The following is a 27982-nucleotide window of genomic DNA, read 5'->3' as shown; positions in this document are numbered from 1 at the left end:
TGATTTTGACTTGATTCTCCTTAAAATTGAATGTAGGGTTGATTCCCTTGCTTCCCACGCTCTAGCAGCACCTTTAGTCGACAATTGGCCTCCAAGGGTTCATCTCTCTCCTAGGGTATCGATCTGAAAGTCCCTTTATATAGATTTTCGCAAAACATGGGCTACTCGGCGAGTCCATTGACCTACTCGGCGAGTCCATCACTTAAAACCCGTGTGCGGCAAGTCAGCGCGTCCAGAATCGCGAAACTTCTGACCAACTCGGCGAGTAATCGGCCCTACTCGCCGAGTACGTTTGGAATCAGCATTTTCTTAAAACACGAAAGTCGTTCGAAATTGTGTCTAGTTTTCAGAACATTTTGAATCTCATCAATCAGAGTTACGGTTCATGAGATATGGCCAAAACACTGACGAGGGGTCAAGCTGTCCAGCAACATCCTTCTTTCTTCAAAATCCAAGATCCATGCGTCCAATCGCTAGTTCCGCTTCATTTTCCTTTCGAGCATGTATTTGTTGCTGAAAATGAAATATTTAATCTAATTAAGCACCTTTTGTTCATTAAATGAGACAAAATCAACATAAAGTATTAAGATAATGCATGAATTTTATAACTAAATATGCTCATATCAAAATACCCCACACTTGACTTTTGCTTGCCCCCAAGCAAAACTGAATTTTAACACATTAGAATCATATAAAACAATCCCAATCGAACCCAGCCATTATGCCAAGACCGCAACGCATGCATTTGTGTCTAAAATTTTTCCTAAAGAACCCCCCATACTCCAAATACTCACAATCCTCATAAACATTCGCCCACTTTTTCCGAACAATGCTCATTTTATGCATCCCTCCGAATCCATCCTCAGAAAACCTCTTAACCTCAAGGTATTTTTGGTTGAGCAACCCAAGCATACATAATCTAGACAATTACAATTTGTGATACCACATTGGAGCTCTTTGGAATTCTTCACTTCTTTGACATTTGATCTTTAATTTCTTTGAATTCACCACCTTTTTGTTTGATTTTTGGTATCTTCAACCTTTTGAATTTCTTCGGAATTTTCGATCTTCTAATTTCATACTTAACTTTGATGCTCCAAAAATTCTTCAAACTTTTTCTTGTAATTCTCTCTTTTTTTTACATGTTCCTCACTTTTTTTCACTCAAATCCCTACATGCTTAAGCAGGGGCGCTCAACTTCAACCTTTATTGGTTAACGATAATAATTTTCCTGGATACATTTCTGGTACACGATGCTAAACATATTGCATCCTTCAAACTAAGCGAGGTCGTGTTTTTGTCCCATGATTTCACTGGAATAAGGAAGCCACAAATGCACTAGAACGTATATAGGCTTAACTAAATATTTGGGCTTTCATGCAATCATCAAATATAACACTAGCATGATCCCTAATTGCTTTACCAAAATTTTCTATATTAATCCTAGCAAATTTTATGCAAAAATTTCAAAAGTAACTAAAATTTCAAGATTTTCGAAATTTAACTTAAATTTTAACTAATTTAACCAACCCCCTACCCCACACTTAATTTATGCAATGTCCCCATTGCATATTATGCATGATAAAGAACAATAAAATAAAAAGGGAATTGGAACAAACTCCCCTGGGATAGTAGTTGCAAGGTTGAACCTTTTCGTTTAAAGCTCCATCTTCAGCTGACTTTAGACATGGGAACAGCTCATCCATGCCTTGGGTGTCATGCGTCTCGTGTGATTGATAGCTCCAAAATATAAGAGAAAGACTCTTGGAAATGCTAGGAAAATGATCTTCAAAGAATAGAACCAATGCCCATATCAAATGTCATCAAATCTTCAGCTCAAAAGTAAGAAGAATGAGCGACTCGTCGAGTAAGTATGTAGACTTGCTGAGTTGAAGCACACAAGTAATAGAAAAAGGAAAACAAACATCAAAATTAAAATCCTAAATTACCCTAATAAACTAGAAGTTTAGAAAGAAAAAGAAAAGAAAACTCTAATGACGGGTTGCCTCCCGCAAGCGCTTCTTTTTGTGCGAGTCTTTAGCTGGACTCCCAACTTAATAAACATCTAATAAATTTGATGCCCATCCATCCATTGCATTAAATATTTTCTTTTGACCAATGTGTAAAATTTGGCTCGTTGCTTCAAAAATTGGCCAAATGAGATTGAATTCATAAAACCCAAGAATGTTGACAAGGGTTGGAACCAGTTGGATACTAATCAAAAATGGATCGTGCCTTAGAACTTTCTCCAAAGTTGGAGTCGTCACCCCACGCTTCGAAACACAAACCGGAAGAACAGGGGACCACGTCGTGGTAATGGTCAAACAACAACTTGGTTCCTGCAACTCAGGTTTTTCTTGTTCTTCATCTGACCCCTCTGCTAGCAATCTTTCTAGTTCCTCCAAATCTCTTTCTGGATTAAATTCTTCATCTTTTAACTCTAGCTCTTGTGACTCAGATTGTTCTTGTGTGTTGGGCAAGATGTTATCTAACCATCTATCAAATTTCTTCAAATCTTCATCCCATCTACACTCCTCATCTTCTTGCTCAATTTCCTGTACTACTTCCTCAAGAAAAGCATCAAAAGCATCGAGATTCGGAAAATACATAATAAATAAAAATAAAAATAAACTAAATAAAAAAAAATTAATCAACAAAAAAAAATAATAATAACAATTAGCAAATAAAATTAACTATTTAGAACCGTTCCCCGGCAACGGCGCCAAAAACTTGATGTGTGTAAAACCAACTAGTTTTAATCCTACTAACTTAAACACAAAGACAAACACACGAAAGGCAGTGTACCTATCGATTAGCAGTTTAGTTCAGGTAAGTAGGGTATCGAACACAGGGAACGGTAAACAATTAAAATAGATGCTAATATTATCTAAATAAAACAAGTAATAGAAAGGGAGTTTTCTCTAGTTTTGCAAGACTAGAAACTTAAACAATTAACTAAAACTTAAACTAAGAAACTAAGAGCTAAGCAAATAAAAATCAACTAAATTCAATAATAAAGAGGACTTCTGTTTAGGTTCGACTCATTTGTTCCCATGGATGATTTCAATGTATCGGATTAATTCTTCATTGGTTACCGACTAAAGTGATTAGATTCACATTCGTTATAGCTAATCCTTAGAAAACATATTAATTCAAGCAATGGCCAGTTGTCTAAATTAATGAATTTCCTAGTTTGTTGATTCGGGTTTAAAAAGACTTGTAATTAGCTAATCAAATTGGTGATTCAATTAACCTCTTGTTGATGGTGTATCACACAAGCTCACACATTAACTTACCTATCTTCAAGTTAATTCTAGTTTCACATTCGTTATTCCTAGACATACAACTATGTGGTCACGTAAATCATATGAAATTAGCAACTAAGAGATGCTCATACAACTTAATTACTGATTTATTAACAGAAGAATAGTTATTGTTAACACATAAGGTTCTTTAACAAGCTTAATAAAACATAATCACCAATTAAAATTAATCCTAATCAAATAATCAATCCATGTTCACAAATTCATCTACCTAAACAGAAGTTATGAGTTTTTAGCTCATCATTACAATGGAAACAAGCACAAAAACGAAATCAATTGGTAAAAACATAGTTCAAACAAGAGATTAGGTAAGAGTAAACTTGATTTTGACTTGATTCTCCTTAAAATTGAATGTAGGGTTGATTCCCTTGCTTCCCACGCTCTAGCAGCACCTTTAGTCGACAATTGGCCTCCAAGGGTTCATCTCTCTCCTAGGGTATCGATCTGAAAGTCCCTTTATATAGATTTTCGCAAAACATGGGCTACTCGGCGAGTCCATTGACCTACTCGGCGAGTCCATCACTTAAAACCCGTGTGCGGCAAGTCAGCGCGTCCAGAATCGCGAAACTTCTGACCAACTCGGCGAGTAATCGGCCCTACTCGCCGAGTACGTTTGGAATCAGCATTTTCTTAAAACACGAAAGTCGTTCGAAATTGTGTCTAGTTTTCAGAACATTTTGAATCTCATCAATCAGAGTTACGGTTCATGAGATATGGCCAAAACACTGACGAGGGGTCAAGCTGTCCAGCAACATCCTTCTTTCTTCAAAATCCAAGATCCATGCGTCCAATCGCTAGTTCCGCTTCATTTTCCTTTCGAGCATGTATTTGTTGCTGAAAATGAAATATTTAATCTAATTAAGCACCTTTTGTTCATTAAATGAGACAAAATCAACATAAAGTATTAAGATAATGCATGAATTTTATAACTAAATATGCCCATATCAGGTACCCTGTTTAACCGAGAATTGGTTTTATGTCTCAGATTGTTCCAAATCAGTGAAAATCTTTGTATACCCTTGTTTGACCAGTATCGTGCTGCATATGTAGTCATTTGAGGGCCAGGAAAACTCAAATTGGTTTTTGATATGCTAAAAATTGATTTCATCATAATTTACACTTAGAAAAAAATACGACATACTTTTACAAAATGTTTGTTGTTTGATATGCTCAGTCTCTATGGGAGCTTGATGTTTTTTGACTTAAAAGTCCTTGGAATTACACTGGCAATGTATATTGTTTATGAGAGGTAACAATATCGTTCTTTTAAATATATAATTTGCTCCAATATGATGATATGTCAGGTTTACAAACAGAATTGGAAGGAGTAATCTGGTTAGATGATGTAAACCCCTTGTGATATAATGAAATTGAACTTTGAAGGGTTAACACAAGCATCGAGGCAAATAAAGAAATCTAGAACCCAGTTTCAAAGCTTAACCATAGATTATATCTTAATTTTATAACAAAAATATGTAACCTGACCTTTTTGGTTTTCTGTTTTCGGTAGGGTTTCATGTGAACAGACCTAAAGAAACATAAAAAAAAAAAAAAAAAAAAAAAAAAAAAAAAAAAAAAAAGGTTAGCATGGTTGAAGGTTCTTTTGACAGTTAGAGATAAAACTGAAATATGTGATAGTTCACATATCAATATTGTCAAAAGTTTGTTAGTTATTATGTTTTTATTGTTGGTAAATCACACGTTTAAATAATTTATTTGTTTATTTTTATTTTGCTATATTTTTATACAGGACAAGTTTAGTTCACATGATTGTCGTGCGAATGGAGACGTTTTCTAGGAAGAAGCAAAAAAGATAAAGCATCCCCACTTACTCATGTTTCATATCCCTTCAGGTGTTGGTAAGGCTTTTGAGTTATTTATTTAATTCTTGATTTTTGTAAATTTTTGTCATCAAGTGCGTGCTTTGATTTTGATTTGCATAAAATCATTAATTGACCAAATATGAATTGTTCTATCTATTTGTAGCAATAAACTTTCATTTTACTTGCATAAATTTATTAACACTACCATGTAGGGGCAGTTGTTTTCCATTTAGAGCAAAATACTTTCGTTTGATTTCTAGAAATTTATTAGAAAGAATCATATATGGGTAGTTTTTAGCATTTATAGCAATGCATTTACATTTGAGTTGCATAATTTAATAAAATCACCCTTAATTGGGTTGTTTTGTCATTTGCACTTTTAGTTGATTTGCATAAAATGAAGACTATGACACCGGAAAACCGAATGTTGATTTTCCAAGAGTGCAATTTCATCTTGCAATTTGATAATTTTGAAGCTTTGTCTATCTTAACTTAGTTCTACATATTTTCTCACCTTTTGAAAGTAAAAAGCAAGAGCGGAGAGCTTATTTTTTCCAAAATGTATTTTGACATAAAAATAATAAAATGTTTTTTAAGACTTAAAATGAGCATGTTTTTTGGCCTTAGTTCATGAAATTTGATGCAAGTCTGCATGTAAATGTATAATCTTATGCAAACAACATGTAGCTATAATCCACCTTCGTTACATTGTTTCTCTCTTTCTTCTTTCTTTTAGTTAAAACTAAATGTGTAAATTTATATTAAAGGTCTTAAAATGGGAAGATGTTGAAATCCCAGATCTAGAAGGGGGAGAAATCAGGTCGAAGAAAAAGGCAATCAGTCTAAAATTACTTGAATTCGGGAGTAACCAACTGCAAAACTAGAGATGTTGTGGTCAAAGAAAGAATACTTGCAGTAGATAGAGCAGTTCATATTTCTTCGTCTATTGATCCACTTTAATATGATCGGACCTTACTTCTAATTTCCATCCATTTGTTTAGACTGTCTTCAAAGTTCCAAACGATTTAGGCTTAGCCTAACAAGAGCAAGATCATACCCTCTATTCCCTCCTCAAACTAAATGATTTAGGGTTATTAACATCCAAATTTTTAAAAAAGATGACACATCACATTGTTCCTATTCAAGATGAAAGAGATAACAATTTCCTATTTAGATTATCTTTGTGATGACAATCAATAAAACTCAAAGGCAAACAACTTCAAACGTATGTATTTATCTTCCAGATCCAATATTCTCGGATGGCCAACTTTATGTTGCATTTTCCAGAGAGGTATCATATAACAATAACTTTTTTTTAGCGAAGCCTAACAAAAAGTTCAAATGTAATAAAGCCTATACAACAAATATGGTATATAAAGAAGTTTTGCGTCATTAATAATGTTTAATCGGTCATGAATTTTTACACACTATCGTATTTTATATATTCTTATATAATCATACTATTCTTTTTGATTCGCTAACACGGTTCATATTTGCGCCGCCTAGAACCATTTATTTTTATGGGTTATTTGATGTGGATATCTTTTCACAAATACCATCAAAATTGGGCTCTATTGGTTTAGACATGTACTTTCCTAACCTTGTAATATAACATTTTAGTAAAAGAAACTTATCATCCAAATAAACTATTCGTCGTCGCCGCTTTGCGCGGGTACACCACTAGTATATATATATATATATATATATATATATATATATATATATATATATATATATATATATATATATATATATATATATATATATATATGGAAAAGTCAATATACCCTTAAGGGTATATAAGCTTAGGTACCCAAACTCACTATAATTAGTTGTTTTGTTTGATATATTCATTATAATGTTATTAAACTTCAACCTTAACTTGATTTACTTTGAAGATTTTTCGAAATTTCACTATTGTTTTCCTCTTATATTACTTTTTTTTGCCGAACGCCTATTAGGCTATGTATATTAGAGTTTAAAATGAAAATTATGTAAGAGGAAGATAAATGTGAAATTTATAAAAATCTTATAAGTAAATCAAGTTAGAATTTGAATTATAAGAACATTAGATAATTACAATGTACACATATGATACAAAACAATATAGTATTGTGAGTTTGGGTACCTAAGTTTATATATCCTTAAGGGTATATTCACTTTTCCCATTTATATATATATATATATATATATATATATATATATATATATATATATATATATATATATATATATATATATATATATATGGAACATGAAGAATATATTGCACAATAAAGTATTAATAAATATGATTTTCTTTAACAACGAACAATATTATATATATATATATATATATATATATATATATATATATATATATATATATATATATATATATATATATATATATATATATATATATAGGTTCATGTTCATTTGAGATCATTCTAATTTTGTGAGACCGTGAGACCAAATCTAAAAATAATTTTAAAATGCAAAATAAATGGAAAAATCAAAAAAAAAATCTAATATTATTTTCCGAATTTGAATTAACTAAAAAAAATAAAAATAAATAAAAAAATCCCGTTTTTTTTAAAAACACGTGAAATATTTTAATAGAATATTACATTGTACATATTCTAAAAAATAATTTTAAAATGAAAAATAAAAGGAAAAATCTAAAAATTCTTTTTTTAAATATTATTTTCGGAACTTGAATTAACTAAAAAAAAAATTTTAAAAATCTCGTTTTTTTGAAAAATATGTGAAATATTCTAATAGAATATTACACTGTACACATTCTAAAAACTAATTTTAAAATGCAAAATAAATGTAAAAATACAAAAAAAAAATTAAATATTATTTTCAGAACTTGAATTAACTAAAAAAAATAAAAAAAAATAAAAAAAATGCGTCTCACGGTCTCACAAAATTAGGTCGTCTCACATGAACCTAACCCTATATATATATATATATATATATATATATATATATATATATATATATATATATATATATATATAAGAATGTAATACATATTATATTTTTATATTTTTATATAATATTTTTTCAAGAGTGATGTATATTAAATAAAGAATGTAGTGTGTATATATATATATATATATATATATATATATATGAGAAAATGATCCGGAACACATAATTCAACGTGTTAAAGCCGTATTCTAAAAAAAACCTAATGTTTTACACATATATAAACGGTATTTTTTGTATGATTCGTGTTAACATATCTTAGATATCTAGAGAATTAAAGTTGATTTTGATAACTGAATATACTTTTTAATTAAAATAATTATGTTTTCCTTAATTCACTTAACTTCCTAATTAAGAATTAATCAAAATGTAACTTATGCCCATATAATTATTATTTCTGATTTTATTTATTAAATAGAAATGTTTATGTGTGTTGTGTTCCAATGTAACTATGGTACACCATGAAATCTTAGCCATATATAGATCTAATCTAGTGGTTCAAAACTTGCCATACATTCACAGAATATATAGCATTCACATTTAATCCTAACCCTATATATATATATATATATATATATATATATATATATATATATATATATATATATATATATATATATAGGGTTAGGTTCATGCGAGACGGCCTAATTTTATGAGACCGTGAGACGCATTTTTTTTATTTTTTTATTTTTTTTTTATTTTTTTAGTTAATTCAAGTTCCGAAAATAATATTAAAAAAAAGAATTTTTGGATTTTTCAATTTATTTTGCATTTTAAAATTATTTTGTAGAATATGTCAGTGTAATATTCTATTAGAATATTTTCACGTATTTTTAAAAAAAATGGAATTTATTTTTATTTATTCTTAATTTTTTTTAATTAATTCTAGTTCCGAAAATAATATTTAAAAAAAGTATTTTTGGATTTTTCCATTTATTTTGCATTTTAAAATTATTTTTAGATTTGATCTGACGGTCTCACAAAATTAGAATGGTTTCAAATGAACCTGAAACTATATATATATATATATATATATATATATATATATATATATATATATATATATATATATATATATATATATATATATATATATATATATATATATATATATCTTTGAAATTGTGATGGAAATAATCATTTGAATTATGCACATGTAGGATATATATTATCTTTTGAGAAAAAAAAAATTAATGGTTACTGTAGTAAGTTTCATATGTAAAAGTAACGACATGATAGATAAAAATTCTTTTTAAAGAATGTTCAAAAAGCAAGTGGTAAATTGGTAGTAATGACTAGAAACCAAAAAAAAAAAGATTAAATCAAAGAGTTTTCTTATTACACTTTATTTTATGTTTTACATACATTACAAATTTTTATAAATGGTCCTTAAACTTTTCAGTTTGTCCCTAAATTAGTCCTTACAAAATAGTTTTTACATAGATGGTCCTACGGTGCAAACATTGCACACAGTGACCCTTATTGTTTTAAATTTGTCAATTCTTTTGATTAACTTTCTTAAAAGTTCTAGTTTTAAATTTTTCTCACTGCAATTCTTTTGATTAACTTTCTTAAAATTTCTAGTTAAACATATATGAAGTTATATTTTTGCCCTCTTATGTCTTGAAGACAACCCACTCTCTCTTTCTCTCTTCCCTATCACCTCCATCTTTATCTTTGTGCTTCAAACAACCATCGCCATCATAGTTCCGCCACCGATCGTCGATCAATTTTAGACACCATCACCTGTCAACACCACCGATGGTGGCCACTACCCTAACCCACCACTACCATTGAGAACCATCACATACACTACCATTAAACACCACCACCGCCATCATCATTAAACACCGCCTACACCAACACCTACTATGTTTTCTTTCTCTATCGACACCACCATTCACATGTATTTTATTGGTTACATTTGCAAAACCTAGCCACACTCGTAGATTCCAACACCATCAAAGCAACACCGAGTGCCAATTACTACCTACTAGTGATGCAAGCGGATCAGGGATTCCCCGTTACCGGTGGAGACCTGATTACCCGAAGCGGGGATGGAGGGGGGACGGGTATACTACTATCCGCTCCATTTAAGACCCGATATATATATATATATATATATATATATATATATATATATATATATATATATATATATATATATATATATATATATATATCAAAAATCAATTTTATTAAATGTTACCTTAAGTTACCAAGGCATGGGTTAGGGTATTGTATAGGTTAGCAATCTGCAACAAAAACGGGGACCTTCACTTAGCAAAACTGCAAGACCGGTGGTTTGAGTGTTTGACCATCTTTAAAACCTTTCATTCAAAAAACCCTAACTTCTCCTTTCTGATCATAGAACTTCAAGTGGTCTCGTTGTGGGCGTTTGGATTTTGAAATCAATTCTTATGGAGGTTCCATCACAGAATGCCCCTCAGGTACATTTCATTGTAATTTGAGTTTATTGTTCTTTGGTTTGAAATTGGTTTAATACATTGAATGGTTGATTTGAAATTGTTTTTTTTTTTTCTATTTCTACTCAAAAGCAATCAATTTTAAGTAAGGACTGTCTGATTGAAATTGATTTAACACAAGAATTTGTTTGAACAAATTTTGATTAATCTATTTTTTAAAATATGTTTTAATTAATCACTTTCATTCATGTCCTAGAATCTACAAAATTATTAGCTTGTTCCTAAACATTGTTTTTACTTTGATCGAAAAGATCCAGTTGAAAGAAATAGCAGCATTGAAGGCATTATTTTTCTGAGAGGGATCGATAACCATTGTTTTTTACTGGAATCAACAGAAATACAGAATTGACACTTTCAGATTTGTTTCGATCCATTAATGGTTTATTCGAATTTAAAAAAATTACTACATTATTGCTACATAAAAGTTTGACTCTTACCTTCCATTGCTTGTTTAATTCTTGTCCACTAGTTGGCGATGTCAAGGTTTGTTTAAAATAGTAAAAATACATGCATGGTTGGTTTGATTTTGATTGTTCCTTTCCACTATAAGTGAATATCATCTAATATTTGATAATATTTGATTGACTTAATTTCTATTTAATGCATTGTAACTCTTACTTTGTGTGATTATAGATCTTTAATTTTTTTAAAATATTTATTGTAGTGATAATCAAGATCAACAACCACCACAACCAAAAAGAACATTTACTTATGCACTTTGGACTCATTTTAAAAAGTAAAATATCAATGGAGTTGATAAGTCCATATGCAACTATTGTAGGAAACTATTAAGCATAATATGCATGGAACTACACACTTGTATAATCAATTACAGCTTTGTGGATCCAAGCCTTGAAGATTTTGTTACTTAGATTATGTTATGATGATTTGTTGGCAATGAAGAGCAAAAATGATTTTTTGAACAAAATATTAAGAGTGAAATTTATAATTTTAGTTGTAATTTGATTTTATTGTTCTATATTCACTTCTGATATAATTTCATAATGTTAGTATTTTGCATTTGATAAGGAGAATAAATACATCAACATTTTATCAAACCTTAGGGGTGAGTAAAAACCGAACCGCAAACCAACAACACCGTGGTTTTTAGTTTTGCAAAAACCGAAAATACTCGGTGCGGTGCGGTTTCTAGTCTCGTAAAAACCAACAAAAACTGAACCGCACCGTAAAATCCCCAGCCCTCAGGCCCACGAGAGGGGATACCCCATCAACCGGTCTGAGGTTTGACCTTTCTTCTGTCGGGTCAATCAAGAAATTAACATGTGCATCTTTTTTAGCGGAAACCCCAGCACGCTTATATATATCAAACAAGACATCCCTAACAATATACCAAAAAGGCTTAAGAAAAAAGATGTTTATAAACTGTCTTGATTCTTTTATAGTAAAGTTGAAAATTTTCAGATTTCTTTAAGCTTATGTGTTTAAATTAGTTCATATGAAACTTATTTTGAATGGATTTACCCTAAGCAAACCTTGACCACTAAACAAACCTTAACATCTATCGGTCCTTAAGAGAAAAACAAAAAATTATAATTTTCTTTAAAACAAATATAACTACTTTTACAATCAATAATTAATAAAGTTACCTATAAAAGTGTTAATTTTATTTCATGGAATTAAATCGATAGTTCTAGTCACTTCAATTTATAGATTTATATTTGTCTGATTTGTTAAATCAGACAACCAATGATCCCTCGAAGAGCTTAAATACCTTATATTTTTTTATGCAAATCACTAATATTTACCAAATAGATTTTTTTGGCTTCCAATGAATGGGTTTTGTTCAAACTTCATAACATGAAATCGTTTATTTAATTATGTACCTTATAAATTGAATTATCTAATAGAATTGTAGAAACATCTGGTTGCACAAGCAAACAATAACACTTGAGACACAAACCAGTCTGCTCCGATTCATTTAGGCAAACGTTCAGCACTAAAAACGCTACAGAATAAGCGCATTAGCGACTCTAAAATGTTGCCATAAATCGCATTTTAATCAACAAAAGAACTTTATAGGATAAAATATATAAATACATAAAGATGTAAGAACATCTGAATGCATAAGCCTTGTAAAACAGACATATGCCAGAATCTCAGTTACATATTGTTATCGGCAACGTACAGCACTGAATACACTACCAAAAAGCACATCAGAGACTCTAATTTGTTGCCTTTCATCCGATCATTACCGAATAAATCCAATTGAACTTCAAAAAAAATATGAATTAATGAAATTAATACGAGATTTTGAAAACGGAATCTTAGGCTCAGTTGAATGTTGTATAATCATCAAAGAAAAGCGTAAAGCTTTCAGAGTTTGATGGTATGTTTGTTTTCGTCATCATTGCCTTGATCAGCGATTAGAAAAGGAAAAAACACATGTTGAAACATACAAAATAGATTCGTGAATTGGTAAAACGAGAAGAATATAGAGCAATGAATCTAACCTCAGAAGCCAATTCATTGCAAGTGTTAACGGAAGAAGGAACGATGTTGATTTAGATGCTGCTTGAAGACGTAGTTATATACAAACTAATGAAACCTAGTTCCACTTCCACTATACAATTTATTGGGCCGGTCCACATTTATTTTCTTTTTCGGTTTTAGTTATTTGTTTTTTTAACATTTTAGGGAAAACTATAAAAGAGTTTTTTAAATATTTTCTCTTATAATCGATTTAGTTCTTACGAGAAATTGATAATATTTGTTTTTATCTCTTATAATCGATTTAGAAGAAGTTGATAGTTGTTCATTGAGTCTAATGGGACAGAATCACATGCATAAGTCTAGAGTTTATTGAATAACATTTGATCAAAACCATATTATTTAATTATACGTTTGACTGGCTGTGATGAATGTTAAAAATAATCATTTTTACCTTATATTTAAAATAATATAATATACCAACTAGTGCATTGATAAAAAAAACAATAAACATCGCATAATTATAACTACAAATTATGAGCATCAAAACTACTACGTAATGTCACATAATTAATATATAAATCGTTAAATTTGATAATATTTTTTCATTATTCATAAATTTCTTAAAAGTTCATAACTAAGTCACTATTCCAAAATCAATATTAGAAGTTAGAACCATCCTAATAAGTCTCATGACACTATTATGCAATGTCACATAACTAACATATAAAACGTTATATTTCATAATAATTTCTTATTATTCATAAACTTCTAATAAGTTTATAAATGGGTTCACATACTTGTTTACTTATTTAACATATATTTTATATGAAATAATAACATTAAAAAAATTATATTCTTATTATAGAATAATATGCATTGACCTTGTTTATAAGCTAAAACATTAAACACCTAAACAGGTAATAGAAATTGTTAAAATATATTTAATATTTATATTTTTCATAAACGTACATGTAACAGAGTAATATATTAACAATTATATTTAATTTGTCTAATAATAACAACTTAAAGCAATGGCGGAGACAACAGGGGGACATGCGGGTGTTAAGCCACCCCACCCCACCCCACCCCCCCCCCCCCCCCCCCCCCTAATCTCTTAATTTATGTACTGCATCTTGTCCATTCAAAGCCCATATGAGATCACTAAACCCTAAAAGCCCCTCCCATTATTTTTTAAGTTTTAACTGCCACTCATTTTTTTTCTATTAAGTAGCTAGTAATATAACAATAACATCAATATAATCTCTAAAATTTTGGAACACGTAAACTTCATTTGAGACTAATTTACTTTTTAAACAAAACCAAAAAAACAAGTTCGTTATTAATTTATATCTTCATAACTCAAATCCTATAAACTTTAAAACCCTAAATAATTACCAGGCATAGGCATATCGTAGCGGCCGCTCACTATCTACGTATCAATAAATCAATTCTTTTCAAGTTTGCTGTAAATTTTTGCCACTTTCGCTTCTGTTTGCATATAAAAAAAAGGAAGAAATAAAATTTTCTTCTTTTTGCCACAGAGAAGAAGAGATCAATATCTCTTATTCTAAATTATTTCAACCTTTTTTGCTATAGTAAAATTGTTGGCGCCGTTGTTGTTGTATGGTTAAGGAGAAAAAATCAAGAACATATTCTTTGTGATTTTTATTGGAAACAAAAGGTAACCTCCTAGCACTACTTTACTTTTATCGTTATCATTTTATTTGTATTAGTTTTGTGTATTGGTTTTGTTTCTTTATTGTGTTGAATAATTATTTATCATTTGTAAAATAGATCTTATGATTTAACAAGTTGAGATAAGTCTCAAGAAACAATTTCAAGTTGTAAAACAATCAAATCGAAAGATAATTATCACTAGGTCTATTAGAATTTAACAAAAATACACTTATTGATTGTTAATTTACTATCTTATGTTTTTATTTTTATTTTGTTTTTTAGCTAATGATTTCCTAAAATAATTAGTTGTTTGACAAAACTTATTTTTCAATTGTTATTTTGGTTTGTCAAACATGGGAGCTTTTTCAAGATCATGGTGAGCTACTAGCTTGCTATATTGTTTTTGATGAATATACCCTAAGTCTAATGATCTTATTACCAAGAACCAATCTAGAAAAGAAGAGAAAAGATTGGGTATTTCTTTGGGATTGTTTTGAAGTTTTAGTTTCGGTCTTCTAGTTTTTGTGCTTGTATACCGCCTTTGATTATAATGTAAGCCCCCCTTATTTCAAAATCCTGGCTCCGCCCCTGACTTAAAGAAGGGTAAAAAGGGATAATTATATAATACTCCCTCCGTCCCATTTTTATTGTCTACCTTCCTATTTCTAGTTGTCCCAAAATTATTGTCATTGCTAAAAATAAATGTGCACTTTTACAATTTTACCCTTTATTTGAGTCATCTATCATATCTTTAATATTCTAATTTTTGAGAAGGAAAATAAGAATAAATTATAATATGTACTTTACGAAAACAAAAGATAAAGTGGCAATAACTTAGTGAGCTTCAATTCCAAAAGAGAAATATCTTTACGTTTTCATTACAACAAAATCAAAACACAGTGAAGTGTTTTTTACAAAAACTTTTGATAAGCAATTTTTTAATGGTTCAAAAACATTATAGCATCATCTATTAAACTCTGATCACACTCAATTTGGAGTGGCAAGTTATCTTGTCGTTCTAACCTATTTTTACCAATATGCGGTACATGATAGTTGTTGCCACCTTGAATCTTCATGATCTCTTTCATGCATGTTTGTAGAGTTAAAAAAACATTGTTAAGTTGTTGCGATTGCATTCTTTCAAAAGATGTTTGAACCGCATCAACCAATTCATCAATTGTACGCAAAGCCTCTTGTTCTTGAAGTGATTGTATTGCCCGAAAAAATCCAAGGTCTAACACATTCAAATCCGGGCTATTTGGGGGCTGAAAACAAAGTCGAATATCAAACCCATCTCGAGATGCCGCTTCAAGAAACTCGCTATCATTAACATCAACATGGGGCTTTGCGTTGTCTTGTTGAATAAATATGGGACCCGTATGACCTCGCGGCCATTTAGCTCTAATATCCGGTAGAACTTTTTCTATCAACCATGACTTTGTTATCTCTTTGTTTACCGATAGAATAGGCTTTGTCTCCAATGTTCCCGCAACACGGTTTTTGCTTGAACGTTTAGCGGGTTCCAATGTTGTAAATGGATAGATACCTATTTTTCCCGAAAAAACTTCGTTGCCCGATGAATCAAATCTCGGTCTTGCTACCGCCGCTAGAAACATAACCTTTGTGATAAATTTTTTGCTTTTGCATGTTCTTAATGGTTCATCCTCACCGGGGACTAGATAGTAACGTTTTGATGGTTTTGACATGTAAAACCATTTCTCATCAATATGGACAACGTTAAACATATCATAGAATGTAGGAAGTGGACTAAATAATGATGACAACGTAATCTTTGATAAACAAAATTCTAACCTTGCTCTTTTATTCTCATGAGTTAGAGTCGGCTTGATGGCATTTGTATGCGGTCGAAGCACACCTTCCTTAATCCGTCTATGCATAGTTGATTTTGAAACATTTAAAGATTTTGCAAGAGATCGTATATTGGATCGACGACGTAACGGAATTTCTGAAACTTGATTCAAATTTATTTGTATCCTTTTCCGCCCGACAACCATTGACATGTTTGAAGATAAATCAACCGGTAATCCTTGGTCAACTTGATTTTTACCTTGACGCCAAATACGACTAACGGTCCGTTTAGAAACCGAGAATAGTGAAGCTACTTCACTTGCGGAACCTTTCTTTAATCGTCCATCCAAACTTTCTTGCAATAAGACTTGGAATATAGCTTGACGTTGTGCAATGGTAGTGTTTTTTTTAGTGAGTGGATTTGTGGAATGCTCCATATGAAATTTAAGTGTGAAATGAGAATAAAGTTGAATATGGTGTATTAGGAACTGTTAGATGCAAATAAATACAGCCAAATTTATTGTTATGTACGTAGTTATGGCGGCATATTTGCCACCATAAGAATATGAAATTTAAAAGTGATTGAAAAAAAGTTGACGATTAAAATTCTTATACGGAATAGTAAAAAATTTAGATCATTTTGACATTAAAACATGGCGGTACTTTTACCTCCATTTGTTTACCAAAAAAAAAACAAAAATTTTAAAATAGGAATATTACTTTTGTTGAGTAAATATTTTACTGCAAAGTTTTTATTGTATATAGAGTAATTAAAAATCTAGAATTTTAAAAGAAAGTAATGTAAGATTTAAAAAAAAGGGTATAAATGTCATTTTACTTATTAAAGTAATCAGTAATTATTGTTTTCTTAAACTTTGTGTTTTTTGTCTGTGGACAATAAAAATGGGACGGAGGGAGTAGAAAATAAGTGAAAGTGCTATAATCTTCCAGTTTACTTTACTCGGTCAGTAATATTTTTTAGATGATTAGGTAAGAGCCCGAAAAGTAAGAGACTAAATTTTAATGAAACCAATGGTATGACTGTTGACCGAGTCGGAGATTACCTCGTACTAAACTTAGTAATAAACAAAACAAACAGACTTGTAGTGGTTATTCAATTATACAACTTGAAATGACAACAAATGATCCCCTTCCATGGACTTTAGACGAAGAGATCACAATCGTTCGATCTTGGTTATCATCAAGGATAATGTTATTGTCATTAGTCTCTTACATTTGATGTATAGATTGCTTTGGTTCCGTTTTGACAAATATGTTCACTACAAATTAAGTCGTAGAACATACCGAACAAAAGAAGAAGTGAATGATAAGTTTAAGGATTTTGAAAAAAGAGGTGAAGATCTTCAACAAAATTTATCACAATATCAACAATGAATTGTCGAATGAAGATGAAGATGTAACTTTGGATGCGAGTAAAGAGCCATACTAAATCTAACGTGACGAAGCCAACTTTTCATAAGAAGATATTTGGAATATTTCAAAAGTTGTTATATATTTCTAATTTATGTTTTTTATTTGTTGTATGTAATAATAAGTAATGATAATTGGTTGATTTTGATTATATAGTTTGCACCTTGACCTTTTTCTTTTGAGATTCATGTTTATGGTCATAATTGGTTGATTTTGGTCCCTTCATGGATGCTCTTGGATTTTGGGTAACTTCAGAGCTTTATTATGACACTCTTGTGGTCACGGACTTTTGATTAAGTGAGAAAAAGCTCTTAGTTTGAGTGTTCTTGATCCCATGCATAAATGTTGGCTATATTAAAGACTTAATGTACTTAGTGTTGTAGATCTTGTTTTGAGGTGAGGTCCTAATGGATTGTAGAGTCATATTTGTTATGAAATATCGAAGCTTAGGTATTTATCTTAATAGTGAATGTTATGTTAATGTTGAAGGTCAACAAGACTTTGATAGTGTATATATTTTACTAGGCGCTTTTTTAGGTTCGTTGTTAATGTCGAAGTCCTAGTATACATCATGCATTCATTGAGCACCCTATTATAATAGGTACATGAGTCAGATGTAACTTTTGTCATTGCATGCATTGTACTTTCTCTCTCTACATGTGTAATTGTACCAATTTGGATAAATCAAGCCGAAACATGATCTTATTTACATATTATGTTCAATTTGTGCTCTGATTTTCATTTAAAATTGATTAAACATCTTTTGCATTGGTATCAAAGAAGGATCGACATATCAATTGAAGAATCTCGTTTGTGTTATCATTTTATTGAATCTTTTGTTCTAGTTCAATCTTTCCATAAGTAAAAACATAATTCTTCGATTGATCCTTGTGATTTAACGATTCTGAGATCGTTAATCAATCGTTTTGTATCCAATTTCTTTCTCTTCAGGTTTTTCCTCTTTTCACCTCGATACAATGGTGAATTTGAATGTTAACACAATGGTGAACTATTCAAATATGCTTGGATCTTCCAAAAAAAACTCCAATGTTGCTTCTGAAATATTACGATCGGTGAGTGGGCAGATCGTATGGAAGATTACTTTAACGGGATCGATGAGGATTTATGGAGATTGATTGACAAAAGGTCTATATCGTGACGATCGTCTTCAAGTATTAGGTACAACAGGTGAAGCTAAAGATATGATTGTTCATGCTAACAAGAGAAAAGATAATGAAAAGAGATGTCTTTGTGAATTACGTGGAGTTTTGCCACTAGTCGTGTACAGCTACATTCAAGGTTGCGAGACTACATAAGATATCTGGAACACACTCAAGGAAAAATTCCAAGGGAATGATCGTACTAATAAAAGCTAGGTAACTCAATGCTTATCGGAGTTAGCTGACTTCAAACAAAAGGAGAATGAATTTATCGAAGCCTATTACGATCGATTCAGTGAGCTCATTTACAAGTGTACTAGGTATGGTGTTGCCTATACTACTCTCAAGTTCAACATTACTTTCATTCTAGGGCTGAATAGGGAATAGAAGAATATATGTTTGATGATAAAGACTCAGGAGAACTTCAACACATACTCATAGACGAATCTCTACAACATTTTGAAAGCTCACGAGTCTCAGGTGAAAGAGATTACAGAGTAAAATAACAAAATGAACTTTCGAGGTCCTTTGGCCAAAATAGCACAAACTAATGGGAAGGAAGCTTGTTCTAATGGTGAAGCTGATGAGACCAAAGAATGTTTATTGATAAATTCAGATGACAAAGTTGTTGCCTGCTCAAATAATATGTTAAAGAAGTTTTATAAGAAGCCAATAAGTGGAAACATTAATAACGGATCAGTTAAGAAGTCATTGTCGAATTATGGTTTTGGTCAAAAGAGTGTCGAAAAATTTCTTATGGATGAAAAGAACAACTTAAAAATTTCTTTCAAACAAATGTAACTATTTTTAGAATCAATAACTAATTAAGTTCTTATAAAAGTGTTCATTTTATAAGCACTAATCCCTTTATAATATATATGCAAATAATCTAGTCACTTTAATCTATAAATTTATATTTGTCTGCAATGAAGTTTATAAAATGTTCATTTTAATTCATGAAATTAAATCGATAGTTCTAGTCACTACACTTTATAGATTTATATTTGTCTAATTTGTTAAATCAGACAACCAATGATCTCTCAAAGAGTTAAAATAACCTATATTTTTTATTTATGCAAATCGTTACCAAATACTTTATTTTATACTTTCAATGAATGGCTTTTTTGGAATTTCATACCATGAAATCGTTTATTTATTTATATACCTTACAAATTAAATTGTCTAATAGAATTGTAGAAACATCTGGTTGCACAAGCAAACAATAACACTCGAGACACAAACCAGTCTGCTCCGATTCATTTAGGCAAACGTTCAGCACTAAAAACACTACAGAAAAAGCGCATTAGCGACTCTAAAATGTTGCCATAAATCGCATTTTAATCAACAAAAGAACTTTATAGGATAAAATATATAAATACATAAAGATGTAAGAACATCTGAATGCATAAGCCTTGTAAAACAGACAAATGCCAGAATCTCAGTTACATATTGCTATCGGCAACGTACAGCACTGAATACACTACCAAAAAGCACATCAGAGACTCTAATTTGTTGCCTTTCATGCCATTATTACCGAATAAATGCAATTAAACTTCAAAAAAAATATGAATTAATGAAATCAATACGAGATTTTGAAAACGGAATCGTAGGCTCAGTTGAATGTTGTATAATCATCAAAGAAAAGCGTAAAGCTTTCAGAGTTTGATGGTATGTTTATTTTCGTCATCATCGCCTTGATCAGCGATTAGAAAAGGAAAAAACACATGCTCAAAAATACAAAACAGATTCGTGAATTGGTAAAACGAGAAGAACACAGAGCCATGAATCTACCTCAGAAGCTGATTCCTTGCAGACGTTAACTGAAAAGAGGAGTAATTTTGATGATGAAGCTGCTTGAAGAACGTAGTTATATAGAAACTAATGAAACCCTAGTTCCAAATGTACACAAGCCCATCTACAGAATTCTTGCTAAGCCTCTTAATGCCAGTTTAGTCCGGTATACAATATATTGGGCCTCACCACAATTATTTTCTTTTTCAATTTGTGATTGGGTTTTTATAATCCAAATTTATCAAATTTAAATTTATAGCATTTTAATTTGGAGTTTACAATCTATGCTTCATTTTGGGATGGTTTATTAATCGGAATTAAGAATAAATTAAGATGAAAATTATGTTTGGCACGTTATAACTAATTTATAAACTAGACAAAATTACAAAAATGGTCCCTATGGTTTGCCAAAAGTCACAAAATCAGTCTCTGCTATTTTTTTTTTACGAACATGGTCCCTGTGATTTCCAAAACTTGCATCAATGGCCCTTTTTGCTGACGTCGTTATTGTTCATCCGTTAGTGTAAGGGTATTTTGGTCTTTTCAAGTACCAAGGACTGAGTTTGTGACTATGGGTAAACCATAGGGACCATATATGTATTTTTTTCTATATTTTATGTTTATGAGTTTGTGACTTTTCCACCCATTCACTTTTTAAAATATCACTTTGAACCCTTCACTTTGAACTTTGAAAAATGTTACTTTCACCCCTCTATTTTCTAAATTTTCGTGTTTAACCCTGTATTATATATAATTTGTTTTTTATTAATAGCTTTTGTTCGCTAACCTCAAAAACTATTTTTACGTGTTTATTTTCATATATTTGTCGGTATAATTCAAGTTGATGAACGTTTCGATTATAATTTAGAATTTTCTTTCGTTATTTTTTTTAAAGTTACATGTTTTTTTTTTATAAAATTGTCGGTTTAAATTTGAGCTTATTTTTCGACGTAGTTTTTTTTTAACTTTATGTACGTTTCCTACATATAAGACGAGTCATATATAATAACTTTCGTTTGTTAATTTTAAAAAATATATTATATTCGAGATTGTCTATGTGTTGATGTATTTTTTATACATTTTGTGCTTAATTTTATATACATTCCTACGTATCATTCGGGTCATATATAATAACTTTCGTTTGTTAGCTTAAAAAAATGTAGTATATTCGAGTTTGTCTATGTTTCGACCTAACTTTTGTTTCATGTTTTTTACGTATCAATATAGATTCGAGTTCGTCTATATTTCGACGTATTTTTTTTTTTTATGTTTCGTGCTTATTTTTATGTACGTGTTTTTTTCATTCATGTTTTTTTTTTATGTCGAAATGCAACTTTTATGACTATAATCACCAAAATTCAACTTACAAAATTCAAAGTTATAATTACGCTTTTATCTATTATATGGGAACAAACTTATACGTAAGAACATACATAAAATAAGCACCAAAACGTACAAAAAAAAATTAAATCAAAACATAAAAAATAAAGAAAAAGAAAAACTCAAATTTATATCAGCATGTGCCTAAAAATAAGTAAGATTTTTTTAAGTTAACAAACGAAAGTTTAAATAATAAAAAATATATAATATGTGATCCTAATCATAAGTAGGAAACGTACAGAAAATAAAGCACGAAAACGTTAAAAAAATATGTTTCGCAAAACGTTTTGGTGCTTATTTTATGTATGTTTCTACGTATAAGTTTGTTCACATATAATAGATAAAAGCGTAATTATAAGCTTGAATTTTGTAAGTTGAATTTTGGTGATTATAATCATAAAAGTTGCATTTCGACATAAAAGAAACATGAATGAAAAAAAACACGTACATAAAAATAAGCACGGAACATAAAAAAAATTACGTCGAAATATAGACAAACTCGAATCTATATTGATACGTAAAAAACATGAAACAAAAGTTATATCGAAACATAGACAAACTCGAATATACTACAATTTTTTTAAGCTAACAAACGAAAGTTATTATATATGATCCAAATGATACGTAGGAATGTATATAAAATTAAGCACAAAGTGTATACAAAATACATCAAAACATAGACAATCTCGAATATAATATATTTTTTAAAATTAACAAACAAAAGTTATTATATATTACTCGTCTCATACGTAGGAAACGTACATAAAGGTAAATAATAAAAAAAAAAAAAAAAAACTACGTTGAAAAATAAGCTCGAATTTAAACCGACAATTTTATAAAAAAAAAAAACATGTAATTTAAAAAAAAAAAAAATAACGAAAGAAAGTTCTAAATTATAGTCGAAACGTTAATCACCTTGAATTATACCGATAAATATATGAAAATAAACACGTAAAAATAGTTTTTTTAGGTTAGCGAACAAAAGTTATTAATAAAAAACAAATTATATATAATACGGGGTTAAACACGAAAATTTAGAAAATAGAGGGGTGAAAGTAACATTTTTCAAAGTTCAAAGTGAAGGGTTTAAAGTGATATTTTAAAAAGTAAATGGGTGAAAAAGTTACAAACTCATAAACATAAAATATAGAAAAAGAATACATAAATGGTCCCAATGGTTTACCCAGAATCACAAACTCAGTCCCTGCTACTTAAAAAATACCAAAATACCCTTACACTAACGGATGAACAGTAACGACGTCAACAAAAAGGGCCATTGATGCAAGTTTTGGAAACCACAGGGACCATGTTCGTCAAAAAAAATTAGCAGGGACTAACTTTGTGATTTTTGGCAAACCATAAGGACCATTTTTGTAATTTTCTCTATAAACTATATGATTTTTTTGTGTTTTTAGATTGTTATTTGCAAAAATCTTGGTCATATGTGATTTTTTTGCCAAACAACGTTGTTGTGGACATCGATTATTGCGAAAGTATCCCTATTGACCAAGAAAATCTAGGATGATTTTCGCAGATTACGTTTATGAACATCTAGTGGTTTTTCTAGCTTTAAACATTAATAACTTTACGTTTGAATGGTTTTTTTCATTATATAGTGCACATATCCTACTCAAATTTGGATGATGGGAAGGCATAGTTTTTTACCTCTAAAGGATGATCTTTATTCTTTACTGAAAAAAAAAAAAAAGAAAAAAAAAATCATTCAATTTTAAACTTTCATAACTCTTTAATATGAAGTATGATTGAGACAATAAATTTAAAAAAAAATATATATGTTGTGTTCTATATAAGAAGGACTATCCATGGACATATCACATTTTAAATTTGGATACTGGAAAGACATACTTTTTTAGGTCTAAAATAGTTAAATTGGCATGATAGATTCCTGGTGAAATAACAAGTTATTGGTGATGTGGCAATTCTAACTAAATGTTTGAATTTCGTACTTAAAATGTATATTTTTACAGTCAAATTGACACGACAACTCTCTACTAAAATGATAAGTCACTAGTGAAATGACAATTCTTATTAAATGTTTGAATTTTGTAGTTAAAATATACATGTTCATAGTCAAATTGGCATGGCAACTCCATGGTGAAGTGACAAGTCACTCTTGAAATGAAATTTTGATAATAGTTGTTTTTATCGACTATAAATAAGACTCGGTGATTATTCAATTATACAGCTCAAAGATGACAACAAATGAACCCCTTCTTTGGGTTTTATAAAATGAGATCACGATCTTGATTATCTTTAAGGATAATATTATTGTCATCGGTCTCCCACATTTGATGTATGGATCACTTTTGGGTCCATTTTGACAAATATGATTCACTACGAATTAAATCATAGATCATATCAAACAAAAGAATAAGTGAATGCTAAGTTTAAGGATTTAACAAAGGAGGTGAAAATCTTCAAAAAAAAAAATTATCACAATATCAACGAAGATGAAGATTCAATTTTGGAGGCGACTAAGGAGCAAGGAGCAATAGAAAATCCAACATGACGGAGCCGACTTTGCATAATAAGATGCTTGGAATAGTTGAGAATTTGTTATGTATTTATAATTTATTTTTTATTTGTGCCATGTAATAATAAATAATGACAATAATTGTTTTTTCATATTTCTAAATCCAAACATAATTAATTTTGATCAACCATAAATTATTCGATAACTATAGTTAAACCGACCATCATTGGGTTTGGTATTTCCCATTCAAAAGGATGTGACATAGGATGCATACTTGACGTTTGGTATGCAACTCGATATACACCATACCTCCAATATAGTTTAACCATGGGATAAAAGTTTGTGTAGGTTAAAAAGTATGTTTGTCGCTAGAGCATGACTGCATGTTATACCACGATTGTGTCACTTCCTACATGTACATGTTCAAAGTTGTAGATCTACAACACAAGTATCCCTAAATCCTTTACTTGGAATATGTCGTGAAGGAATTTTGAAAACCCATTTGTCTTGCCTGCCACCGGATAGACTTGTACATCCACCTTTGAAGCATCATCTCTACATAAGGGTGAGTACAACAGTAACCCCCGTGAAAAAATAAACATTTTTATTTAGTCATTTTGAAATTACATAATATTCCATTATTACGTTCCAACGGATGTTAAGGAAACTGGATCTTGCCCATTTTGCATGACCAAAATTGGCAAGTTACTCGCATAAAGTCGATGCTGCATGTTGTAGTCGACAAAAGTTTTCTTCAGAATCATACATTGTAGATGATTTTCATGTCCGCCAAAACAAAAGATCAGATGACATATTTCGACCAACGACAACGCACATAACATTAAGCACACTCTTACAACAATATCAGTTATATAAATTAGCGAATACCTAACTTAGGGGAAAAAATTATCACATCATACATATTGGTTATGAACACTACTTCCCTAGTGTCCCTAAGAGCTTACTTCAGCCTCATCATGAACCAGGTATAATAGTTACATTATTTGTCATGTCTGGATAAAAACGCTATATATATGGAAATCGCTATGAACATTAACTGTAGGTAGGCCCCTATTAAAGGGATACTACTTATAAAGATGACAGGTAGTGTGTACACGAGGTGTAATGACCTGACTATTCTAATATTGTCATCAAGGTTAGTTCTGTTATGTTTTATGTTAAATTACCATTTTATCTTGTTAGATTAAAGTTATGGGTAACAAATGTGCAAGAAAACAATATTTGGTCATGTATATGGGCCATGGAGTCATTTTCTTGCACTTGGATAGTCTAGTTTGTAACTTGTGTTGTATTTTAGGATACCTAACCCTAAAATCTACGAATTCATTCCATTTGCAGCCACCAAGTACTTATAGAGAGAATTCTTGAGAGAGTTATTGAGGGAGCTTTCATATATGAAGTTGTAAACATATCCTACCCTTTTTGGTGGAGTTTTAAAGTGGAGTTCTTGGATTGCTTCCTTTTAATCAAATATTTGAAGTTTCTCACATCCACAACTGGTATAAATCATTTTCTTTGAATTCATTTTTGTCCTTTTAAGTTACACTCATGAAGGAACCTTGGATGATGCAAAAATCCATGGTTTAGGAGTGTTGATTGGTCGCATTAGTGTTCTAATCATTATAGACACTTTGGTGTGGTCTTGAGGGGTTAAAATCATCCCAAGAGAGGCTTTGATCGAAGCCAAATCGATATAAAATGTATGATCATTGGAATTCTCATTTGTAGTTGTTAGCTTCACCACAACATGGTGCACAACCAACACAACACAATGACAAGATACTCAACATTTCAAATCGCGGCCTGATACCGGGATGCGGCGCAGCCTGTTACCCATTGTGGCGCATTTGGCATTAACATAATTGTTTTTGTTTTGCGCTTTGTTTTTTATCAGGTTGTTGTGTGATGTTCAGGGTACTTAGTTCTTGTTGGGAAGTGCTTCTCCTATGTTTATAACGCCACCACATCTTAGACTAGGGGCGAGTCAGTCCTTGTGGAAATTTTAAGTACTTTGTTAGAGAATTCCATATATTAGATTGGTTGGAATGAACCTAGAATGTTGTAGGATGCATATACCCTACTTTTGGTTGTGTATGCTTATTGGGAATGAAGATTCCTTGATGTGATTAAGATTTTAGGTTGTGTTACATGGTAGACTTTTGGTTTGGTATTTTGTTGTGAGGGTGTGATAGGTTCATTCCATAAAGAGGTTTTGTATTGATTGTGAATGGTGAATGTCATTTATGAAATTATTTGTATATGATGATCAGGACAAAGCATGCTAGTTATATGCTATGCCATAATGATTAAATGATGACGTGTACATGATATTGTATATTGATGTAAAATGTCTTAACTTGTATTAACTAGTATGCATGTTTACATAATGAAGAACTTGGAATGTAATATGCCTTTAATAATAAAAAAATGAGCATGATTACTTAGGAAGTTTTTCATATGTATTTCCTTGAGTAATGAATTAATAACATATTAGTAAAAGGGGGAATACAGTTTATGGGGTTAAGGGTAGCAACCTAAACATAGGTGTGTATCTTATCCGGATTTTATGGTGGCCTAATAGGTTGAAGTATATCCGGATTGTACGGTGGCCTAATAGGTGTGTATCCTATCTAGATTGTACGCTGGCCTAAGATGTTGAGTGGTTTTTCTATACAATGACTCGTGACATGGTCCTTGCAGTGGGTGGATTGGATTGATTTTGGAAATACGATAAGGCCAACGCAAACACCATATGGGATTTTGGAGGCATAACATAATGTAATTGGAACAACTTGTACCAATCATTAACTAAAATTCATGTACTGGTATATCCAACGTCGGAGTAGAGACACAACGAATCGGGGCAATGTTTCGGGTGAGAGTCTCACCTCACTTAGTGCACTGGGTCGTGTCGGTCGTGTAAGTAGTGAATGGGATACTTACCTTAGGGTTAGTGACTAACATATATACTTGTAACGAGGAAGTAAAATGAGGAATAATTACAAAATTAATTAAAGAAGAGTAATTATTGACAATTAAAATGAAGATTAATATTCTAAAAAATATTATAGTGATGAAAAATGACGAATAATTACAAAGAATAATAATGAAGTGTAATTAATTACGGAGACTCAAATGGATAATAATATTGTTATATTAC

At 30.6% G+C, this 27982-nt stretch overlaps 1 protein-coding gene, 2 long non-coding RNA genes and 2 other non-coding genes across 5 annotated transcripts; all 5 read right to left on the bottom strand.

Annotated features, from left to right (window-relative positions):
• Window positions 1-12476: 12476 nt before the first annotated feature.
• On the bottom strand, window positions 12477-13172 carry LOC145000036 (uncharacterized). The gene is made up of 2 exons (XR_013661094.1): window positions 13080-13172; window positions 12477-12839 (listed from the first exon to the last, which is right to left on the bottom strand). It is a non-coding gene; the product is annotated as an uncharacterized LOC145000036 (long non-coding RNA).
• LOC145028064 (small nucleolar RNA snoR116) lies at window positions 12896-12982 on the bottom strand. Its single transcript, XR_013675820.1, has one exon. It is a non-coding gene; the product is annotated as a small nucleolar RNA snoR116 (small nucleolar RNA).
• A 2502-nt stretch (window positions 13173-15674) lies between the features above and the next one.
• On the bottom strand, window positions 15675-16982 carry LOC145009469 (uncharacterized). Its single transcript, XM_078968160.1, has one exon. It carries the CDS (start codon window positions 16980-16982, stop codon window positions 15675-15677), a length of 1308 nt encoding a protein of 435 aa, XP_078824286.1.
• Window positions 16983-20325: 3343 nt separating this feature from the next.
• On the bottom strand, window positions 20326-21028 carry LOC145041035 (uncharacterized). The gene is made up of 2 exons (XR_013679927.1): window positions 20928-21028; window positions 20326-20423 (listed from the first exon to the last, which is right to left on the bottom strand). It is a non-coding gene; the product is annotated as an uncharacterized LOC145041035 (long non-coding RNA).
• On the bottom strand, window positions 20745-20831 carry LOC145028065 (small nucleolar RNA snoR116). The gene has a single exon (XR_013675821.1). It is a non-coding gene; the product is annotated as a small nucleolar RNA snoR116 (small nucleolar RNA).
• Window positions 21029-27982: the final 6954 nt, after the last annotated feature.

This window comes from Lactuca saligna, chromosome 1, assembly GCF_052625555.1.
Source record: "Lactuca saligna cultivar CGN05327 chromosome 1, ASM5262555v1, whole genome shotgun sequence".
Classification (NCBI taxonomy): domain Eukaryota; kingdom Viridiplantae; phylum Streptophyta; class Magnoliopsida; order Asterales; family Asteraceae; genus Lactuca; species Lactuca saligna.
Note: the sequence above shows the minus strand (reverse complement) of the source record. Positions and strands in the feature narration are given on the sequence as shown.